Source organism: Bos indicus x Bos taurus, chromosome 26 (genome assembly GCF_003369695.1).
Source record: "Bos indicus x Bos taurus breed Angus x Brahman F1 hybrid chromosome 26, Bos_hybrid_MaternalHap_v2.0, whole genome shotgun sequence".
Classification (NCBI taxonomy): Eukaryota; Metazoa; Chordata; class Mammalia; order Artiodactyla; family Bovidae; genus Bos; species Bos indicus x Bos taurus.
Window position 1 is genome coordinate 34,343,031 of NC_040101.1, and position 18,650 is coordinate 34,361,680.

The 18,650-nt window shown below is 42.8% G+C and overlaps 2 protein-coding genes and 1 pseudogene across 4 annotated transcripts in view; all 3 read left to right on the plus strand.

The window, feature by feature from the left end:
• Positions 1 to 188, plus strand: part of TCTN3 (tectonic family member 3) — a 28,703-nt gene extending 28,515 nt beyond the window's left edge. The window contains exon 14 of the mRNA XM_027529228.1: positions 104 to 188. Within this exon, the coding sequence (XP_027385029.1) occupies positions 104 to 109 (6 nt within the window). The 3' untranslated portion in view covers positions 110 to 188. The remainder of the gene's footprint in view (positions 1 to 103) is intronic.
• Positions 189 to 401: 213 nt separating this feature from the next.
• The window catches only part of ALDH18A1 (aldehyde dehydrogenase 18 family member A1), a 41,377-nt gene continuing 23,128 nt past the window's right edge, over positions 402 to 18,650 (plus strand). Inside the window, exons 1-5 of one of the 2 annotated variants that reach the window (XM_027529224.1) lie at positions 402 to 626; positions 3,993 to 4,108; positions 12,008 to 12,222; positions 17,378 to 17,527; positions 17,617 to 17,721. In XM_027529224.1, coding sequence (XP_027385025.1) covers positions 4,021 to 4,108; positions 12,008 to 12,222; positions 17,378 to 17,527; positions 17,617 to 17,721 — 558 coding nt within the window. In that variant the 5' untranslated portion in view covers positions 402 to 626; positions 3,993 to 4,020. The remainder of the gene's footprint in view (positions 627 to 3,992; positions 4,109 to 12,007; positions 12,223 to 17,377; positions 17,528 to 17,616; positions 17,722 to 18,650) is intronic. The other variant, XM_027529225.1, reaches the window with a different exon arrangement.
• LOC113884584 lies at positions 5,946 to 6,417 on the plus strand (annotated as a pseudogene). Its single transcript, XR_003508921.1, has one exon. The product of XR_003508921.1 is annotated as a 60S ribosomal protein L27 pseudogene (transcript).

Genomic DNA, 18,650 nt, shown 5'->3' on the forward strand with positions numbered 1-18,650 from the left:
ATGCCCTTGCTAAACAACAGTTGGGCTGGGACCCCTGGGGGAAGCTCAAGGCGACTAGGGGGCAAATCATTTAATCTCTGTCAAAATATTTCCATTTTAACAGCATTAGTTGTTTGCCTGGAGTGCGGGATTCTCAAATACGTGCAAACTGATCCAATCTATTTCCGAGGTGTGGCTGAGATACAATGATCAATACTGGCAAACACATCGTATGGGATCTACCAGCAGCTGAGGAATCCAGGCGTCCTTTCTGCCTCCCGGGGAAGGTCCGAGGGGCGACTCTCCGTGGCCCCTGTCCGGGTCTGCCGCTGGGACGCGGACGTTCACACAGAGCACTCGAGCTCCGCCCCCTGGCGTCTGCGGGCCTCAGCGGGCGGGGCTCGCCACGTGGATCGCGGGCCCGATTCTCCAAACGCACCTACGCCATTGCCGCAGCGCAGCTCGGGGTCAGCCAGCCGCCTCGCGTCAACAGCGGAGTCCTTGCGGCCTGGGTTTACTCCAGCGCTGCTGACGTAACGTCATCTTGCGGGACGTGGACGGAAGAAAAAGGGGAGTAAGCCGGCCCGAGAGACGTGTGGCGTGGAGTGCGGGCCGGGTGGTGGGGCCCAGCGGCTGAGGCGAGGCAGGTATGAGCGGGCCACAAGGATGACGGGGACGGTGGCGGGGATGGCGAGGCGCCGGAGCCTGCGTGAGGGCTGAGGCGGCACCCGGGCTGAGGCAAGGGAAGGGGTGCGCACCAGGTCACGGGCGACCGTGGGGACTGCAGGGCCGTGCGGCCTGAGCGGGAGCAGAGTGATGGGGGTCGGACCCGTAAGTGGGTGTGGGCGCAGAGGGATGGCGGCGGGCTGGGCCTCCCAGAGCGCGCTGCATCGCCACACGCCGCCGGCGCGCGGAGGCCCGAGGGCTGCGGGGGCTGTGGGCACTCGAACTCCCCGACCCCCTCGGATACACCCAGATGCAGAAACTGATCCATATGGAGGCTTGAAGACCCAGCGCCTGATGCCTTCTCGGCCCGGGATCCCGGAACCAGCTTCAAGTGCACCTGCATGAGTGGTGGGGTTTCGCCCTGTTTGTAACTGTCCACACAGCTGTCAGGGGCCTATGTGTGCAGTCCCGCGCGGCCTGCCTGGGCCTTCGTGATCCCCTCTTGAAAACCTCCCCCGCCCCTGCCCCCCCGACCCCGCAGCAGGAGAGCTCGCTCACGACTGCCTTTTGCAGTGTGGCAGGAGGTCTGTGGATAATTCTTTCCGTGGCTCATCAGGGCTGGGCGGACCCAGATCCATCCCCCTCCCCCGTCTCGGTTCCCCTCTCTAGAGGAGGTGAGGTTTATCATTGGGGATTTGTCTTTAACTGGTGAACCATATAGGAAGCTTGTATTTCTGTATTTAGTTTGCTGAGACTAAAGTTCAGTTCTCTATTCAAGTAAGTAAGATAAGGACTATCTGTTCGGAACCTGTAAAGAAGTACTTGAGAAATGTCCTGAGTCAAAACATGGGAACTTTTCATTTGATTACACGGGGTCTAGACAGACACACATACCCTTTGCTCCCTGAGATTAGCTATCTATTTTACGAGGGCATAATAAATTCTGGGAGGATGAACTATCCTTTGCAGTGAGGGCGGGGTCAGGCAGAGGTGATGGGAGAGGCCAGGAGGCCTGGTTTCTACATCAATCTTCAACGTGATAACTGACTGACCTTAAACATTCAGAGCTTTCTTGGTTTTTCATAGATAAGAGAGAGAGAAATAGTCAATAAGTATAATTTGTGACTATGTCTGCCCATCAGAGGCTATGAAATTCTTTGTTCCAGTGACAGGTCCTGAAAGAAATAAGGAAGAAAGTGGTTGTAAGATATAATAACATTAGTGCCTAAAAGACAGATGGATGAGAGTAGATGTTTATTGAGCATCTCTTGTATCCAGGCATTCCATTCTTGGAATGCAGTTACTACATTCTCTCAAAATAATTCCACGAGGTCCTTATTGTTATTGTCCCTGGTTTACAGATGAGGAGACTGAGACTTTAGAAGATTGCAAGGCATACAGCTAGCGAGCGCAAAGCTTGATTGTTTCCCATGTTTACCATGCCTTCGGTGGGAAGTTTATAATCCTTTTGGGAAAGTCAACAATGGCACGAACCAGTTGGAAACTAACCTGTAGGAATATATCCAACTTTGAATGCTAGAGTTGCTGGGGAAAGTTTGTGAAGGTGATGGAATTAGAATTTTAGGGTCATTATTTGATTGTTTTACCCTTTTGGCTCTTCTAGAATTATTTTGGTGAATTCATGTATAAATAATTGTTTAGCAGCAATTTCAGAAGGAATTTGTATAAGCAGCAAACATAGATCATGGCCTCATAGCATGCTTCAGTATTATGCAAATAATTTTCTCTTGGAACCTTCCTTACTGTCACAAACACTGAAGTCAACAAAGACAGCACTTACCACTTTCTCTTGCTTATGCAGATGCCGTATTTTGTAAAACAGATGTATCCTGCCAGTCTCTTCTCCTTTTGTACCTTTGTGCAGTATAAATTGAAGAGCATTAACCATTCCTTGTTTCTCTTCACTTTCGGGCAAAATGCTAGTCTTTTTAGGCATGTTTAAACACCGTGAGGCATGTGTAAGACAGTTGGAATATATCTGTTAACGCGTAGAGCAGAAGTTAAAAGGAGGCCCAGAAGCAAGATGAAGTATTTTTCTTATCTCATGAAAACAACCATGTCCCTGTAGTGTAAGAGCTGCAATAATGAATGGCATAGTCTCTCTGTGTGAGTATATTTATATATTAATATACACACACATAGGAAGAAGCCTCCTGCCTTTTTATGAAAAAAACTATTCTTTTTCTAAAATCTTAAGTTTGACCTGCAGTGGCAAAATGCCCACAACCCAGGTCTGAAAACTAGCTGTGTGTTCATCCTCCATGAGGTGTGCCCAGGGTCGTTCCAAATGCCAGCCATTTTCAGGTGTTGCCACTCCCTCCCAGGGATTGAAGAGTATGCTTTGGACTCTTCTGGATAGCAAGAAGAAAGACAAAGCCGCCATCTCTGACCTTTCCTCCCTCTCCTTGTGTCAGCAGGGATCAAGCTGATACTTCAAATATGTGGTTTTCAGAGTTCTTTTGGGAGATGAGAGAAGGAAGGTGGAGGTGGCTGCTTATGGAATGTGGAATCTGTTTTTGATTGGTTGAAGACTCCCTAATGGTGTAGAAATTGTAGTGAAGATTTAATATCAGTAGATAAACATTATACCTTGAAGATGTTTTTTGTCACTCAAAATATTCATAATACTTAGTTCCTATTTTTTTCTATAAAAACTAAGATGGCCCTGGGACTTCCCTGGTGGTCTAGTAGTTAAGAATTCACCTGCCAATGCAGGGAACATGGGTTTGATCCCTGGTCCAAGAAGATCCCTCCTGCCTTGAAGCAACTAAGTTTGTGCACCACAACTGCTGAGCCTACATGCCACAACTAATGCAGCCTGCGTGCCTGGGACCCACTCTCCCGAACAGGAGAAGCCACCACAACTAATGCAGCCTGCGTGCCTGGAACCCACTCTCCCGAACAGGAGAAGCCACCACAACTAATGCAGCCTGCATGCCTGGAACCCACTCTCCCGAACAGGAGAAGCCACCACAATGAGTAGTCTTTGCACTGCAATGAAGAGTAACCCCCACTCGCCACGACTAGAGAAAGCCCATACACAGCAGTGAAGACCTAGTGCAGCCAAAAAATAGAAATAAATTTATTAAAAACAAACAGAAAAAAAAACTTAAGATGGTCCTAAGCAAGGAATAGAGTCAGAGCTTGGGGGAGGAGCCGTTTGTTTTTCTCTGTTTTCTGTATGTAGAAGAGGTAGGAGTTCCTCTAATATAGAAGAGTTTGGATCAGGAGAGTCAAGTTTTTACTCTCGGTGTGGGGAGGTGGATGAAAGTAAAATGAACTGTCTAGTATTTTGATTATTTATTTTTTAAAAATGAATTCTGCAGGTACCTTGGTCAGTGACCACCTCACAGCATGTTGAGTCAAGTCTGCCGCTCTGGGTCCCAGTCCTTCACCCAGCGTCTCCTGCCCTGGGTCCAGCCCACAATACTCTCCAGATCTCGTAGGTATCCTAGGAAACATAAGTATGTGGGAGGTTTGGTCCAAGTGTGTTTGAAAACAAAGTTTTAAAGAGGAAAAAAACTTATTTGGCAGAATTGGACAAAGGCAATAAGCAGGGAAGCAGCATACTGCTGAAATGCTGTATTTACCAATAACGTAAAGTTTTTGGAGGGGATAGACAGGTTATGGCATAGATTATGGCACTGGTTTCACAAGTGTATACTTACCTGCAAACTCATGAAGTTGTGTACATTAATTTTACAGCTTCTGGTATGTAAAAAAAAAAAAAAACCCTCAAAATTTAAAAAGACTTTTAAAGATAAAACATTACTTTTATTTAATCCCCCCAGATTTTTTGCAGGCTATTATTGTTCATTCCCTTTTTTGTAATGAAGTGTTTAATTTTGAGGTAATTATAGATTCGCTTGCAGCTTTAAGAACAAATACCAAGAGAGCACTTACGCCTAGTTACCCCGGTGTCTCAACCAGGGCATCAGTGTGGACAGAAGCGGGTTAAGATTTCCATCACTATGGAGCCCTTCAGTTTCTCTTATCTAACCATCCTGCTTCCTGTCCCTAACCCTTGGCAGCCTATAATCTGTTCTCCATTTTTATAATTTGTAAATGTTATGTAAATGAAATCATACAGTATCTGACCTTTGGGGGTGACCTTTTTTACTCAGCATAAATCTCTGGAGATTCTTGTTGTCTGTATCACTTTGTTTATTTTTATGACTGAGTAGTATTTAGTGGTATGGGGGTGCCACAGTTAGTGTAACCATTCATCATTGAAGGACATCTGGTTACTTTTTTGTCTGTGGTGAATAAGACTGCTGTGAACATTTGTGTACAGGATTTTGTGTGAATATAGTTGTGGTGATTTGGCATAAATGTCCAATAGTTCAGTTTCCGGGTTGTGTGCTGGTTGCATGTGGTAGTTAATTTTTCTCTCTCTTTTTTAAATTATGAAAGTATGCTTAGGGACTTCCCTGATGGTCCAGAGGCAAAGGCTCCATGCTCCCCAAGCAGAGGGCCCGGGTTCGATCCCTGCCCAGGGAACTAGATCCCATATGCCACGATCCCTCGAGCCGTAGTGAAGATTGAAGATTCCTGGGTGCCACCACTAAAACCCCAGCACAGCCAAATAAATAATAAATTAATTAAAAAAAAAAAAAAAAAGTATGCCTAACACATTTACAGGAGACTTGGAAAATATAGAACAAAGTTACTTGTAGTTCCATTATATTTAAAAATTTTTTTAAGTAGATAAGTTTTTAGTTGGAGTTTCAATATCACTCTTAAAAATTAATAGAGTGAATATACAGAAAAGTAGAAGGATATGGTACACCTGAAAAGCACCATGAATGAATTCAACATAATTAACATTTACACAATTTTCACAGAATAGTAGGATACAAATCATGTTCAAGTTTCCATAGACTATAACTAGGAGACACTGGAAGATATCCAGGAATATAAAACAAGGTGCAAAAAGTTCATAGTCTAAAGGTATTTAAATCATACAGAGTCTGTTCTCTTATCTCTGTGGAATTCTGTTAGAAATCAATATCAAAAGATATTTGAAAATAACTCACATATTTTCAAATGAAGTGTGACAAAAGAGATCACACTTAAAGCCATTGAAAGCCTCAATAAAGCTAGAAGACTGAAAAAACACAGAGGATGATTGCAGAGAAGAAAACATTTAAGTGAGAAATTAGTATCAAAATGAGAAATTAATATTAAAGATACTTTAAAAACCCCGTGTATTTGGAAATTAAATGTTCACTTTTAAATGATGGGTATATCTAAGCCATAAGAAGGAAAATTGGACCCTTTCTGCTTTAGTCTCGAGTGGTAGCTGCTGAAATGGGTAAGTTCATGAAATCCGGAAAGGTGGTGCTGGTCCTGGCCAGTCACTACTCCAGACGCAAAGCGGTCATCGTGAAGAACACTGATGATGGCACCTCAGACCGACCCTACAGCCGTGGTCTGGTGGCTGGAATTGATTGCTATCCACGCAAAATGACAGCTGCCATGGGCAAGAAGAAAATTGCCAAGAGGTCAAAGATCAAGTCTTTTGTGAAAGTTTATAATTATAATCACCTCATGCCCCCAAGGTACTCTGTGGATATCCCCTTGGACAAAACTGTTGTCAACAAGGATGTCTTCAGAGACCCTGCTCTCAAACGCAAGGCCCGACGAGAAGCCAAGGTCAAGTATGAGGAGAGATACAAGACCGGCAAGAACAAATGGTTCTTCCAGAAGCTGCGATTTTAGGTCTGTCTCAGTTAAAAACATTTTAAAAAAAAGAAGGAAAATTAGAAAATATTCATAACAGAATGGAAATGAAAAGAGAATTTACCAGAATTTGTTGCTTGCACTTGAAGCTGCTCAGTGCAATGTGGTAGTTAGTTTCATAAGAAATTGGCAAACTGTTTTTGCAGTGGCTGTACCATTTTACGTTCACACCAGCAGTGTATGAGTGATCTACTTTCTCCTCATCCTCAACAGCATCTGATGTTGCCACTCTTTTAGTTATCCATTTTGATAGATACATAATGATATCTCACTGTGGTTTTCCTTTTCCCTGTTGGCTGATGAGATTGAACATCTTTTCATGTGCTCATTTGCCGTCTGAATATCCTCATTGTGAAATGTCGTTTTTAATTGGATTGTTTGGTTTTCTACTGTTGAACTTTGAGTTTTTTAGCGTCTGCTAGATACTAGTCCTTGGTTGGATTTGTGCTTTGAAAATATTTTCTCCCAGTTTGTGGCTTGCCATTTAAGTCCCTTAACAGGGTCTTTCATAGAGGAAAGTGATTTTTGTTTTTTTAACTTTGATGAGATCCAATTTATCAGTTTTTCATTTTATGGATTGTATGTGTGTGCTAAGTCCCTATAGTTGTGACCTAGTGTTTTTTACCCCATGGACTGTAGCCCACCAGGTTCCTCTGTCCGTGGGATTCTCCACGCAAGAATACTGGAGTGGGTTGCCATACCCTCCTCCAGGGGATCTTCCTGACCCAGGGATCGAACCCGAGTCACTGGGATCTCCTGTGTTGGTAGGCGGATTCTTTCTTTACTACTTGCGCCACCTGAGAAGCCCATGGATTGTACATGTGAGCTCAAATCTGAGAACTCTTTTATAGCCTTAGATCTTGAAGATTTTCTTCTGTGTTTTTTTCCCTAAAAGTTTTGTGCTTACATTGAAGTCCCATGATCCATTTTGAATTAATATTTGTATAAGGTGTGATAGTTAGGTCAAGATTCTTTTTTTTTTTTTTTTTTTGCTTATAGAGGTCTAGTTTCAAAGGCTGTTTATGATATATTGAATTACCTGTCTCCTTGATAACACCTAAATGTTATCAACAAATCTCAAAACCTTTCTGCAAGAGTACTTGCTTACCAGCTAATCAAGCTTATCACCATTGGAAAAATCTGTTTCCCATTCATGCAAGTATAGTTGCTCAGTCATGTCCAACTCTTTGCAACCCCATGGGCTGTAGCCCGCCAGGCTCCTCTGTCCATGGAATTCTCTAGGCAGGAACACTGGAGTGGTTTGCTGTTTCTTTCTCCAAGGGATCTTCCTGACCTAGGGATCAAACTTGTATCTCCCACATTGCAGGCAGATTCTTTACTGTCTGAGCCACAAGGGAAGCTTTCATGTAAAGAAGAGTGTAAAGTTTAAAAGCTGAGGGTCTGAAACTAGGCTCCCTATGTTTGAAAACTACCTCTGCTACTTACTTAGTGACCACAGCTATGGATTTAGGTCACAATTCCATGAGCTGGCATTTTGGATCAGGCTCAGCTACACAGTGGTTCCATGTCCTTGTCAGCTCTCAACTTTGGCCCAGGTCAGGGTTGATTGTTGAAGGCCAGTGGGGAGTCTCCTGGGGTGACAGATCATCTCTGTTCCACATGGTCTCCCATCCTACAGCAGGCTATCCATGGCTTCTTCACATGGTGCTTCCCAAGAACAGCAAGCTTGGGAGTAACAAGGTCTCTGTGACCTAAGCTCAGAGTTTATACAGAGCTAGGCTTGTATATAGTGTTTTAAACAGGCTTTTAGAAAACGGTAGGTCATGACTATAGAGACTTAGCACACATGTACAGCCCATAAAATGAAAAACTGATAAATTGGATCTCATCGAAGTTAAAACAGGCTTGTATACAGTGTTGTAAACAGCTAGGCTTGTTTATACAGTGCGGGCTCTGCTGCACTGTATTGGTCAAAGCAAGTCAGAGGGCCAGGAGAGGAGAAAATAGATTCCACCTGTGGATGGGAACAGCTTCAAGTATTGTGGCCGTTTTTGCAGTCTGATAATGCTGATAAGTTATTCAACTTCTCTGAGCCGCGGCTTCCTTATGTATAAAATGAGGCTAAGATTGAAGGCGGGAGGAGAAGGGGACGACAGAGGATGAGATGGTTGGATGGCATCACCAATTCAATGGGCATGAGTTTGAGTAAACTCCAGGAGTTGGTGATGGACTGGCGTGCTGCAGTCCATGCGGTCACAAAGAATTGGACATAACTGAGCGACTGAACTGAACTAAATAATAAAAACTAACGCATAGTAATACCTAACTTTTGAGTCTTAACTCATGAGAATTCACGAAGATGATGATAGTCATAGCTAACACATTTTTATATACCACCTAATATTTATTAAGTGTTTACTTTGTGCCAGTCCCTGTTCATGCATTAACTCATTTCATCCTCCACAAAAACCTTATGAGGAAAATGAGGTAACAGCAAGTAAGTGAAGGAGTTGAGATTCCAACCCAGGAAGTCTGACTCCAGAGTCAGACACTCCCTTCATATTTCCTGTGCCTCTGTATAAGGTGTAGGAATAGTTTTAACACAGTTCCTGCTATATAGTATTCACTTTAGGGTTTTTATTGTTGATATTATTGTTTATTCTTATTAGACTCATTCACAGGAGACACTTTGTAATCTTATCCCTAGATTTTTCTTTGTATTCAGTTATTTCTGGAGCCCCATGTTCACTGACCATGATGAGCAGAAGAGCAAACAAGAGAAAAGGCAAATGAGAAAGCATATAGATACAAACAGAGGGAAGTGGAAGGGCAGGAAGGGAGATAGAAACCATCTCCAGGTCCCTTCCTGTTCAGGCCTGAAATACAGCCTCATTACTGAGTATTAGGACTCTGATGCTGAAAAGCTAAAGGGCTTCTCCCTTGAAGTGTGACTCGTGGCACTTTCGATGAATATGGGCAGCCCCTCCCCCCAGCACATGTGTATACATATGTACCTTGGTATCCCTTCATCCTTAACAGGAGTAGATGGCTTTTCTTTGAGACTTGGGGCCTAAAGGTCCTTAGAAGATGGGAAGAGATTACCTATTCAGAAGCCGTGGATTTTTCCTAACTAATCAAGGCCTTCTCAGTTCTTCATTTGAACCCCAAAAAGTATAATACACTGCAGAACGTAAAAAATGCCCTCAAGGAAGATAGAGTCAATCTAGAAGGGTGACAGCATTGTCACATTGTCACAGAATAGGAAACCTGGGAAAGCCCTGGGCCCCATAGAATGCTCCTTGGTGCAGAGCCCACTAGATGTGACTGAGCTTTTATTTGCTTAAAACCTTGTTCATAGATGTGGCCTCTTCTCGAACCTTTCCTTAAACTTGATGTGCTGTGACCCAGTTGCCTGTCGCCAGAGTGACCCTTGACTGCCTGGCACCAAGCCATGCCACCCTCTTCTGCTGATACAGACTGTGGATCAGGAGTTTCATTCATGCTAACCTGGCCTGCTAGGACTCACCTGCTTGCCACTACCTGTGTCCCTGAGGTGCCCTCTCAGATTGCCCCACCCATGCGCAGCACTTTTCTAGGCCAGGACATGTGCTACAATGCACAGGAGAGAAAAGTGGCCACCAGGCCTTGAAAGCCATTAAGAGAGATGCATGCTGCACGGGTACAGTTCTGAGCGCTGCATACAGCCACTGACGATCATAGGTCCAAACTCCAGGAGAGTAAGTCTCTCCCTCTACACCCCTTCCTCCATCAGGTCAGTGGGGCCAAAACTATTAGGTATACAGCTTTTATGCTTAGACTTAGGTGTGTATATTGCTTAAGATAGTATCCTTGAAGACTAGGCCAGGGTACCTATATCGATGAACCTGATGAAGAAAGAGAGCTGTCCAGGGAACAGCCCCCACAACACACCGGTCCTTTGGTTCCTAGGACCCCCTCACCAGGAACAGGTCTAGCAAGGGTGTCAAGCTCCAGTTCTATCCCAGGTGATGGGCTTACTGTGCAGCTGTCTGCTGAAACCAGATTGCAAGTCTTGTGAAAAAAGACCATATCGTCTTTCTTTAATCTCCACAGATCTGAAACATTGTCACTTAAAGAAATGGTTATTTAAGAGAGGAGAGAAAAGACTCTTTATGACTTCATTTAAAATGTTCTTTCTCAGGTTTGTGTGTGAAGGAGGTAGAGAGGGAGGAGAACACACAGTGATCTTCTGGTCCATGAGAATAGGGATCTGCCTGCTTTACCCTAATTTTTGTAGTGTAGACAGAGACAGCGGACGCTCAGTTACAGTTAGAGGAGTCAGTGGTCGGGAGATAGAGGCACTGGGTAGAGAAATTCTGAGAAATCTGTAAATATAAAGGGAGGTGAGAATAGTTGATTCAAGTGAAGGAGGTTACTCTAATAATAGAATTATAGAAGAATAGTCTGAAAGGTGGCTCAGAATGATTACTTTAGTAACTCATTCCAGTATTTATTAAGGTCTGTGGTGATAGGTAGAAAACTGTGAGGGAAGGCAGTCAGCAGGAAGTTGGATTCTCGAGAAGTGATAAGGAGGTTCAGTGCCTGATGTTCAGGTGTGACTTACTTTCAGCTTTTTAATCAAGTTTTTTGTTTTGTTGTGGTGAGGATTCTTTTTGGGGTTATTTATTTGTTTGTTTTTGTTTGGTTTCTTAGAAATCTTGTTCAATGTTACAAGAAGAATCAGGAAAGAATTGATTAGGGGCAGATGTCCACAGGGATACAAAGAAGGATCTGACTCCAACATTATTTTTCCTTCAGAAAGCTATCCAGTTTCTTTTATCCTTGTTACAGCTATCTGAATTCTTGCTGCCATGTTTGAGAGAAAATTTATAGGGAGATTAGTTATGATTTTTTATTACTTATACCAGTTACTTTATATTGTCTTAGCTAATCAGACTTTTATAGCAGTGTGGTTTCTTTAAAAGCACACATATTTTTCTGGTTATGAAAGCAATACATTTTTGCTGCCTAAGTTTGGAAAACATAGATAAGAATAAAGAAAAATAAGTCACCCATAATATCATCATGAGATAAAATGAGATTAAATATTTTTATTTATTTACCTTTTTGTATGCATTTAGGAATGCATGTGAAACAACATATCATGACCATTTCCCCATATTATTAAAAATTCTAAAAATATTAAATCTTCCTGCCTGTTTTTGAACATTTACTCTGCTTCTGATTTTTCCTATTATAAATAATGCTGATGAATAGCCTGCTGATTAATTTCTTTGTCTCTATCTCTGATTAGTTCCTTAGATTAAATTTCCTGAATGTGAAATTGCTGAATCAAAGATGTGAATATTTTTAAGGTTTTTAATACATTTTGCCAACATGTCTTCAGGAAAGATTTTGTATAAATTCTTGACCAGCAATATTGGAGTGTACCTGTGTACTGGATACAAACTCCACACAATACTGGACTAAAACATGCTTGATGTGGTTTTTGATATACTGGTTTTCTTCAGTTGAGAATGGTAAAACTATTTTTTGGTGGCTGAACTGGTTACTATTTTGCATGCATATTTTCAATGAGAAATTATATCATGTATTTCTCTCTTTTTTTCTTGCATTTGACTTTGTTTGGGTTTTGCAGGTCGTGTTCAGCCCTCAGCCATCAGACATGTTCGTTCTTGGAGCAACATCCCCTTTATCACTGTGCCCCTCAGTCGTACACATGGCAAGTCTTTTGCCCACCGCAGTGAGCTGAAGCATGCAAAGAGAATTGTGGTGAAACTCGGAAGTGCCGTGGTGACCCGAGGGGATGAATGTGGCCTGGCCCTGGGGCGCCTGGCGTCTATTGTTGAGCAGGTAATTCCCAAGATGGAAAATTCAGCTGAACTAAAACAGAGTCCATTTTTTAAGCTGTCATTTCAGATTTCATAGCTTGTAAAAATAATCCTCATTTGACTACAGTAGATTTAACCCGATCTGAAAACTCCCTTTCCTGAAAAGGTGCCACCAGGAGACAAGCATCCCAGGGCAAGCAGAGGGAATGTCAAGGAGCAGAGTTGATTTCGTGCAGTTCATCCCTCAGGCATCTTAGGGAGAAGGAGCTGTGTATGTCAGTGGTTCTTAATCCTGGCTGCACATTAAAATCACCGAGGGGCTTGGCGATGCCTGGGCTTCACACTCAGCCACTTAATAAGTAAAGATGGGATGGGGCTCACCCCTCTGTGTTTTTAAAGTTCCCCAGGTAGTCATAGTCAGAGTTGAGTACCCAACTCTAGATTTGTGTGAATATTGAGCTTCCCCCCACCTTTTGCTAGGCTTTATCTTTTTTAATTAGCCCAGTAATCTTGAAATACGTAGAAGCTGTCATTGCAAATATTTCCCAAGTTCAAATATTTGAAAAGACTCACCAGACTCCACAGAGAATACCCATATAAGATTTTCCTTTAAAGGCAGAGGGATGCAAGGCCACAGAAGGGAAGGTAAGCAAGCACTGAGGGGCTGAAAGAAATCCTGTGCACAAGCCCCCCAAGGTCCTTATCTGCATAGGACACACTGTTTCCAGATTGAATCACCAGGAGGTCTGTGCAAGGAATCTTGGCTTTGCAAGGCCTCAAGCAGAGTTTTCAGTGGGAATTTTTTACCAGACTGACTGCTGATAGTTTATCAGTAAAGAAGCTGACTTTAAGGGGCCAACATGTGAGTTTTGGACTTTAAACATCACATCACAAATCCCACTACCCGTATCTTTTCTGGGAGTGCGGGGATCAGCAAACTTTCCCTGTAAAAGACCAGTACTGAATGTGTTACTCTCTGTAAGCCATTCAGTGTCCGTCTCAACTACTCACATACCATTGTACCACAGAAGCAACCTTAGACAGTATGTAAGTGAACAAGTGTGGCTGTGTTCTGATAAAACTTTGTTTCCAAAAACAGGCGCAGGTCAAAGTTGACCCGCAGGTCATAGTTTGTAAACTCTTGACCAAGAGTCAAAAACCCAGACATCCAAATATCCTTGAGATAAAGCTGGAGTTTTTCTGTCCTAGCTGTAACTCAGCTCTGTCTTCCATAGCTATGTTTTCAGTTTTAAAAAACATTTTTACTGAAGTGGGTATTAGAATACTGCTAAAACTTGATGGAATTTTCGTCATATGTTTTCTGTACTCAGCAATTATCATGAGATCTGCCTTTGAGATTGAGTCCCTCAGTTCAGTTCAGTTTAACAAATGTTTATCAAAGGGCTACTTCTGCTTTGAGGCCTTCCACAGCCAAGATTCCTTGCACAGATCTCTTGGTAATTCAATCTGGAGACAGAGTTTGGTCCCTGTGTAAATAGAGGGCTGCCTCTAACTGTATGTAGTCTCTCCCCTTGGGAAACCAGAATAAACTGGGACTCCCAAAATAATTAGGTGATTGTTCAAGGCAGACCATATCCAAATGAGAGGACCCAAATGAGAGGTACTGACAGGTCCGGAGGTGGGAAGGTTGGATGAATGTGGTCACTGTTGGAACTTCCTCAGAGAGATGAACCTCAGGGTGAGCCTTTGTGACTGACAGGATTTGAAACAGCAAAGGGGAAGTGTTCCATGCTGCTAAGTGCACATTGTGAATGGTGCCCCTGGAATTGTGTGGCCTGGTGGTCCTGGGAACAGGAAGGCTCCAGGAGTAGTCTCCAGACAGGAGACAAAAGCAGGAATGAGTTTGGCATGCTGATGGGTCAGGGAGGGAGCTGAGCTTGAAGGCAGTGGAGGTGATTTCATCAGGGAGAATGTGTCTAATTCCATTAGTTAAGGCTTTGACACTGGGTGGAGGAATTGAGTTTCTGCCTAAAAGAAGATTGAAGATTTTGAGCAAAGGAGAAACCTGATGAAGTGGGGAGAACCTGGTAATGGTTTGCTTAGGTTGCCAGCTCTCCTTCTAGGGACACCCATGGACCTTAAGGAACAGTTTTCTAGGCCAGGGCAGTCCTGACATACAGAGTCCACTATCTTGTCCAAGGATCTGATCATGTTAGGTAGACTCAGGAGCCAACTTAAAGTAGATTCCATTGGCCAAAGATGGAAATATCTGAATATCGATAATTATTGCACTGAATTTAAGCACGTAAAATATATTTAAATCTATGAATGACAATGATACTTAAAAAATATTCATTGGTTACTTTTGAAGGATTCCAGAGTGCTGGGGTCCAGCCCCGGTGGATCCAGGGAATTCGAAGTGGGGACGGCGTTGGAGATCAGGAAACAATAGCTTATTAAATGTTAATTAAAGAGTAGTTAAATAAGGATAGCTCAGTGAGAAAATTCAGTGGAGAAAAGAGGCTGAATAACTTGGTTTACGTGGAAAGCTAATAAAATTCCAAGACAAGGAATTTGTGTCACCTACGTAGGCCGCAGGTGTCCTCCCGTTCTCCCGAAGGAGAGGAGACACTAAGGCCTCCCCGGTCAGATCTTAGAAGCCCAGGCATAATTAGTAGTCTTGACGAGCCTCCACGCTGCAGATGGGAATTCAGCCAGAAGGTGAGAGAAAGAACAACATGGGGAGACCAAGCTTCGGTGAACAAGGCCTGCACTTTATTTTCCAAAGTAGTTTTTATACCTTAAGTTGTGCATAGAGGATAATGGGGGAAGGGGTAGAGTCAGTAGTAAGCCAGGCTTTCTTCCTGCAAACTTATCACATGCAAAAGTTTAGGTGATTTACATCATTTTCTGGCCAGGAGGCCTGTTAACATTTTATGACCCTTACTTCAGAAAACTTATTTTTCTTTAAAGGTGATTATTCTAAAGTCTGGCGCCACCCTCTGAAAGCATTAGATAAAGTTGCATTCCTATAGGGCAAAGGTGTGGTGGGCTATAACAAGAAAAGAATTAACTCAAGGGTCCAAGGTTACAAGCATTAAAGCTACTACACCAATTATATTAATCAGTACACTCCCAGGGACACAGTAGCAAAGGGATATGGAAACTTAGCAGCAAACATTGGCCCAACAAGTGAAAAACCCTTCAACAATACAATTTCTAATCAATCTTTTAACTGCTCAAAGGAATCTATATTTAGACAGTTTAGAACATCTCATGCCTCTCACGGTTGGGAGGCTGTGAACAATCATATGTGGCCGGAAGAACCTGTTCAGGCAGGCTAGAGGACTTCCAAAGGAGTTTGTAGGTTGAAACGCTCTTGTCACGCCCAGGAACTTTATCAACTGGAGCTGTAAATTAACTTTTTCAGAGAGAGGTGGTGGGGGACAGCCACCCGTAAAGTCAGAGGTGTAGGTGAGAGCACAAAGCAGTAAAGTAGGCGGACTCTGGTTTTGGGGGTAGGTGCTCGAGAATTTCCAGGGGGACTCCTGAGGCTCAATCCCTCCTTTGCGTATGCCCAGCCTCCTTCCTCATGACCTTTGCCACGGGTGGAGTTCCTCACACTGGCTCCCGGCACCAGAGAGCCTACTCATTTAGGAAACTGGTGAATAAAGGGAAAGACACATCTGTGGTGCCTTTCACATATAAGTCATACCTCAAGGTAGCCATATAGTTGATGAAGGAAAGTTTCCCTTTATGGAAGTATTCCAGCCTTTAAATAGGGAAGAAATGAATGAATTAGAATATCAGTGTAGCGCGTAATGAATTAACCGGTCTTGGTGATGATCATCAGTAGTAACTAACATCACAGAAAGAATGCAGGCCTTCTGTATCCCCTTGATGGACACCATGACATGTAAAGAATTCTTGACATAAAAGATCAAACCTCCATACCTAACAGCAGTTTGCAGCAAAGAGAATACAGCATTAAACTGTATCACAGGGACAGAAGCAGGAAAGTCAAGGTTGAGAAACCTTGAGGGACAACCCAGTTTCTTTAATGAACAATTACAAGGGAAGAAAATGATAAAGGGGAACCTATGGATTAAAAATGAATTAAGAGACCCTTCAACTAATTGCAGTGTGTGGGCTTAATTTGCATCTCAATTTAAGCAAGCTTAAAAAAGTGGGGAAATGTGAACACTGACTGGATATTTGATATTAGGGAATTATTGAAATGTTTTAGATAATAAATTTAGTTTTGTGGATATATGCGTTTACTTTGTGTTTTAGCAATTACTTTCAGAAATATTTGCAAACCAGCAAATGTGTCTGGAGTCTGGGATTCATATTAAAATAACAATGGAGCTATAAAAGGAATATTGGAGAAATTGGCCGTGAGATAGTTGTTGAAGCTGGGTCATGAGTCTATGGAAATTTATCATTTGATTCTTACCACTTTACCTAAGTATGAAATTTTCTATGATAAAAAGTTTTTTCTCATTTCAAAAAAATTTATTAAAGTACAGTTGATTTACTATGTTGTGTAAGAAATAAATTTTTTAGATTATGATTTATCGTAGCTGTCTCATAAGTTCCTGATCCAGGTTTTAGGGTTAAAGCATCAGGAGGAATGGACAGGTTAGGAATATCGACTCTTTGATTCTCTCATGTGGATCCCTCCCAGGTGGGAAACAAAGTAACCAACACTGTTTTAGGCAGACAGAGCAGAAGAGCAGCAGCGTCTGTCCCTGGTCTAGCCAGAGGCTGCCCACAAGAGTCAGACGTGCCCTGGAAACAGCATCATCTCCCCAGGGCATGCCTTAGAATATGAGAAGCCATCTGCTAAGTTTATGTTGCATTTCCTGGCTCCAAACTTGTGTTCTGGGCTTCATTTCCTCAAACAGCTAGGCCTTCCACATTATAGACTGTTCTGTGTATCTTCAAGTCCTGTTGGTGCCAAACCTGACTGCATATCAGGATCCCCTTATTAAAACTTGTCATTTCTGTCTGCCATCTACTTATCAGATTTGAGGAAATGTGTAGAACTCTGTATTTTTATCACACAACCTGGGTGATTTCTTCCAGAGCCAGCCCAGTGCTGATCTATAAGCCGGCACTTGGGATCCACTCATTAGTCTACCCTGACTGAATCTCTTGTGACGAGAGGAAAGAGATATTACAGGGACTTATGCCTTTTCCTTTGTCATCATCAGGTGTCAGTGCTGCAGAATCAAGGCCGAGAGATGATGCTGGTGACGAGTGGAGCTGTAGCCTTCGGCAAGCAACGCTTGCGCCATGAGATCCTTCTGTCTCAGAGTGTAAGGCAGGCCCTACACTCAGGGCAGAACCACCTGAAAGAGATGGTGAGTGTGGCTTCCCCACCCCCTATAACTGGGTCCTTAGGCCTCCTCCCCACCCTCCCAACCACACCTTGTCTGTTGGCATGTTACAGGCAATTCCAGTCTTAGAAGCCCGAGCCTGTGCAGCTGCTGGACAGAGTGGGCTGATGGCCTTGTATGAAGCCATGTTTACCCAGTACAGCATCTGTGCTGCCCAGGTGAGAGGCTGACCTTTGCAAGGGGATGGGACCTGTGAGGGTGATTCCCGTGGAATAAGGTGATTGCCAGCCGGGCTCTGGAGCCAGACTGACAGGATACAGTCTCAGCCTCAGCACTTGCTAGATGGAAGATCTGAGAAAGTTTTTAGCCTTTTTGTGCCTCAGTTTCCGTATTGAAAAATGAGGATGTCATCAGTGCCTATGGCAGAGGGTTTTCAGAAGGACTCAATGAGAAAATTTATGAAAAGCATTTAATGTGTTTGGTACAACACATACTTTTCTCAGTAATGTTAGCTCTTGTTGCTATACTTGTAACTCTTAGAACTACTCCAAGAACCCATACTTCCTCTGAAGATAGGTTAGATGTCTTTATTTCATTGACTTCTTTGACTTCGGGTGGCTTGTTTCTCCTTACGTCTGGTTGCCTTATATAATACATATCTACTATGTATTATATATAGTATAAGAAGTATATACATATATATGTGTATAAGAAGTATTATATATGTGAAGGATATTGCTGTTGGTTCGTTGGTTTTTAATTCATTTAGCAAATGTTTATTGTGCACCATTGTGTACTGAGGAGTCTGTTAGACATCGGGGATACTGCAGCAAACAAATCAGCCATGTTCCAGTCCTCACGGAACATGAGGTTACCGCCTGAATGTTCTAGAATCTTCTTTCTACATTATTTCTTTTTTACCCTAATTTACAGAATTCTTGTCAGTTGTATTTTTTAATCAACTATACAACTGTACACCAAATAGAAACATTTAAATATCACCAAACAACTAAAAAAAAACCTAACTTACCAAGTTATTTTCAGATTTGCTGCCTCTGACCCTGTCATTTACACAGATGTTTTTATATACAGATGATGTTATTATACATCCTTCCAGGTTTGGCTCTTGTATTTCCTGTCACTTTTT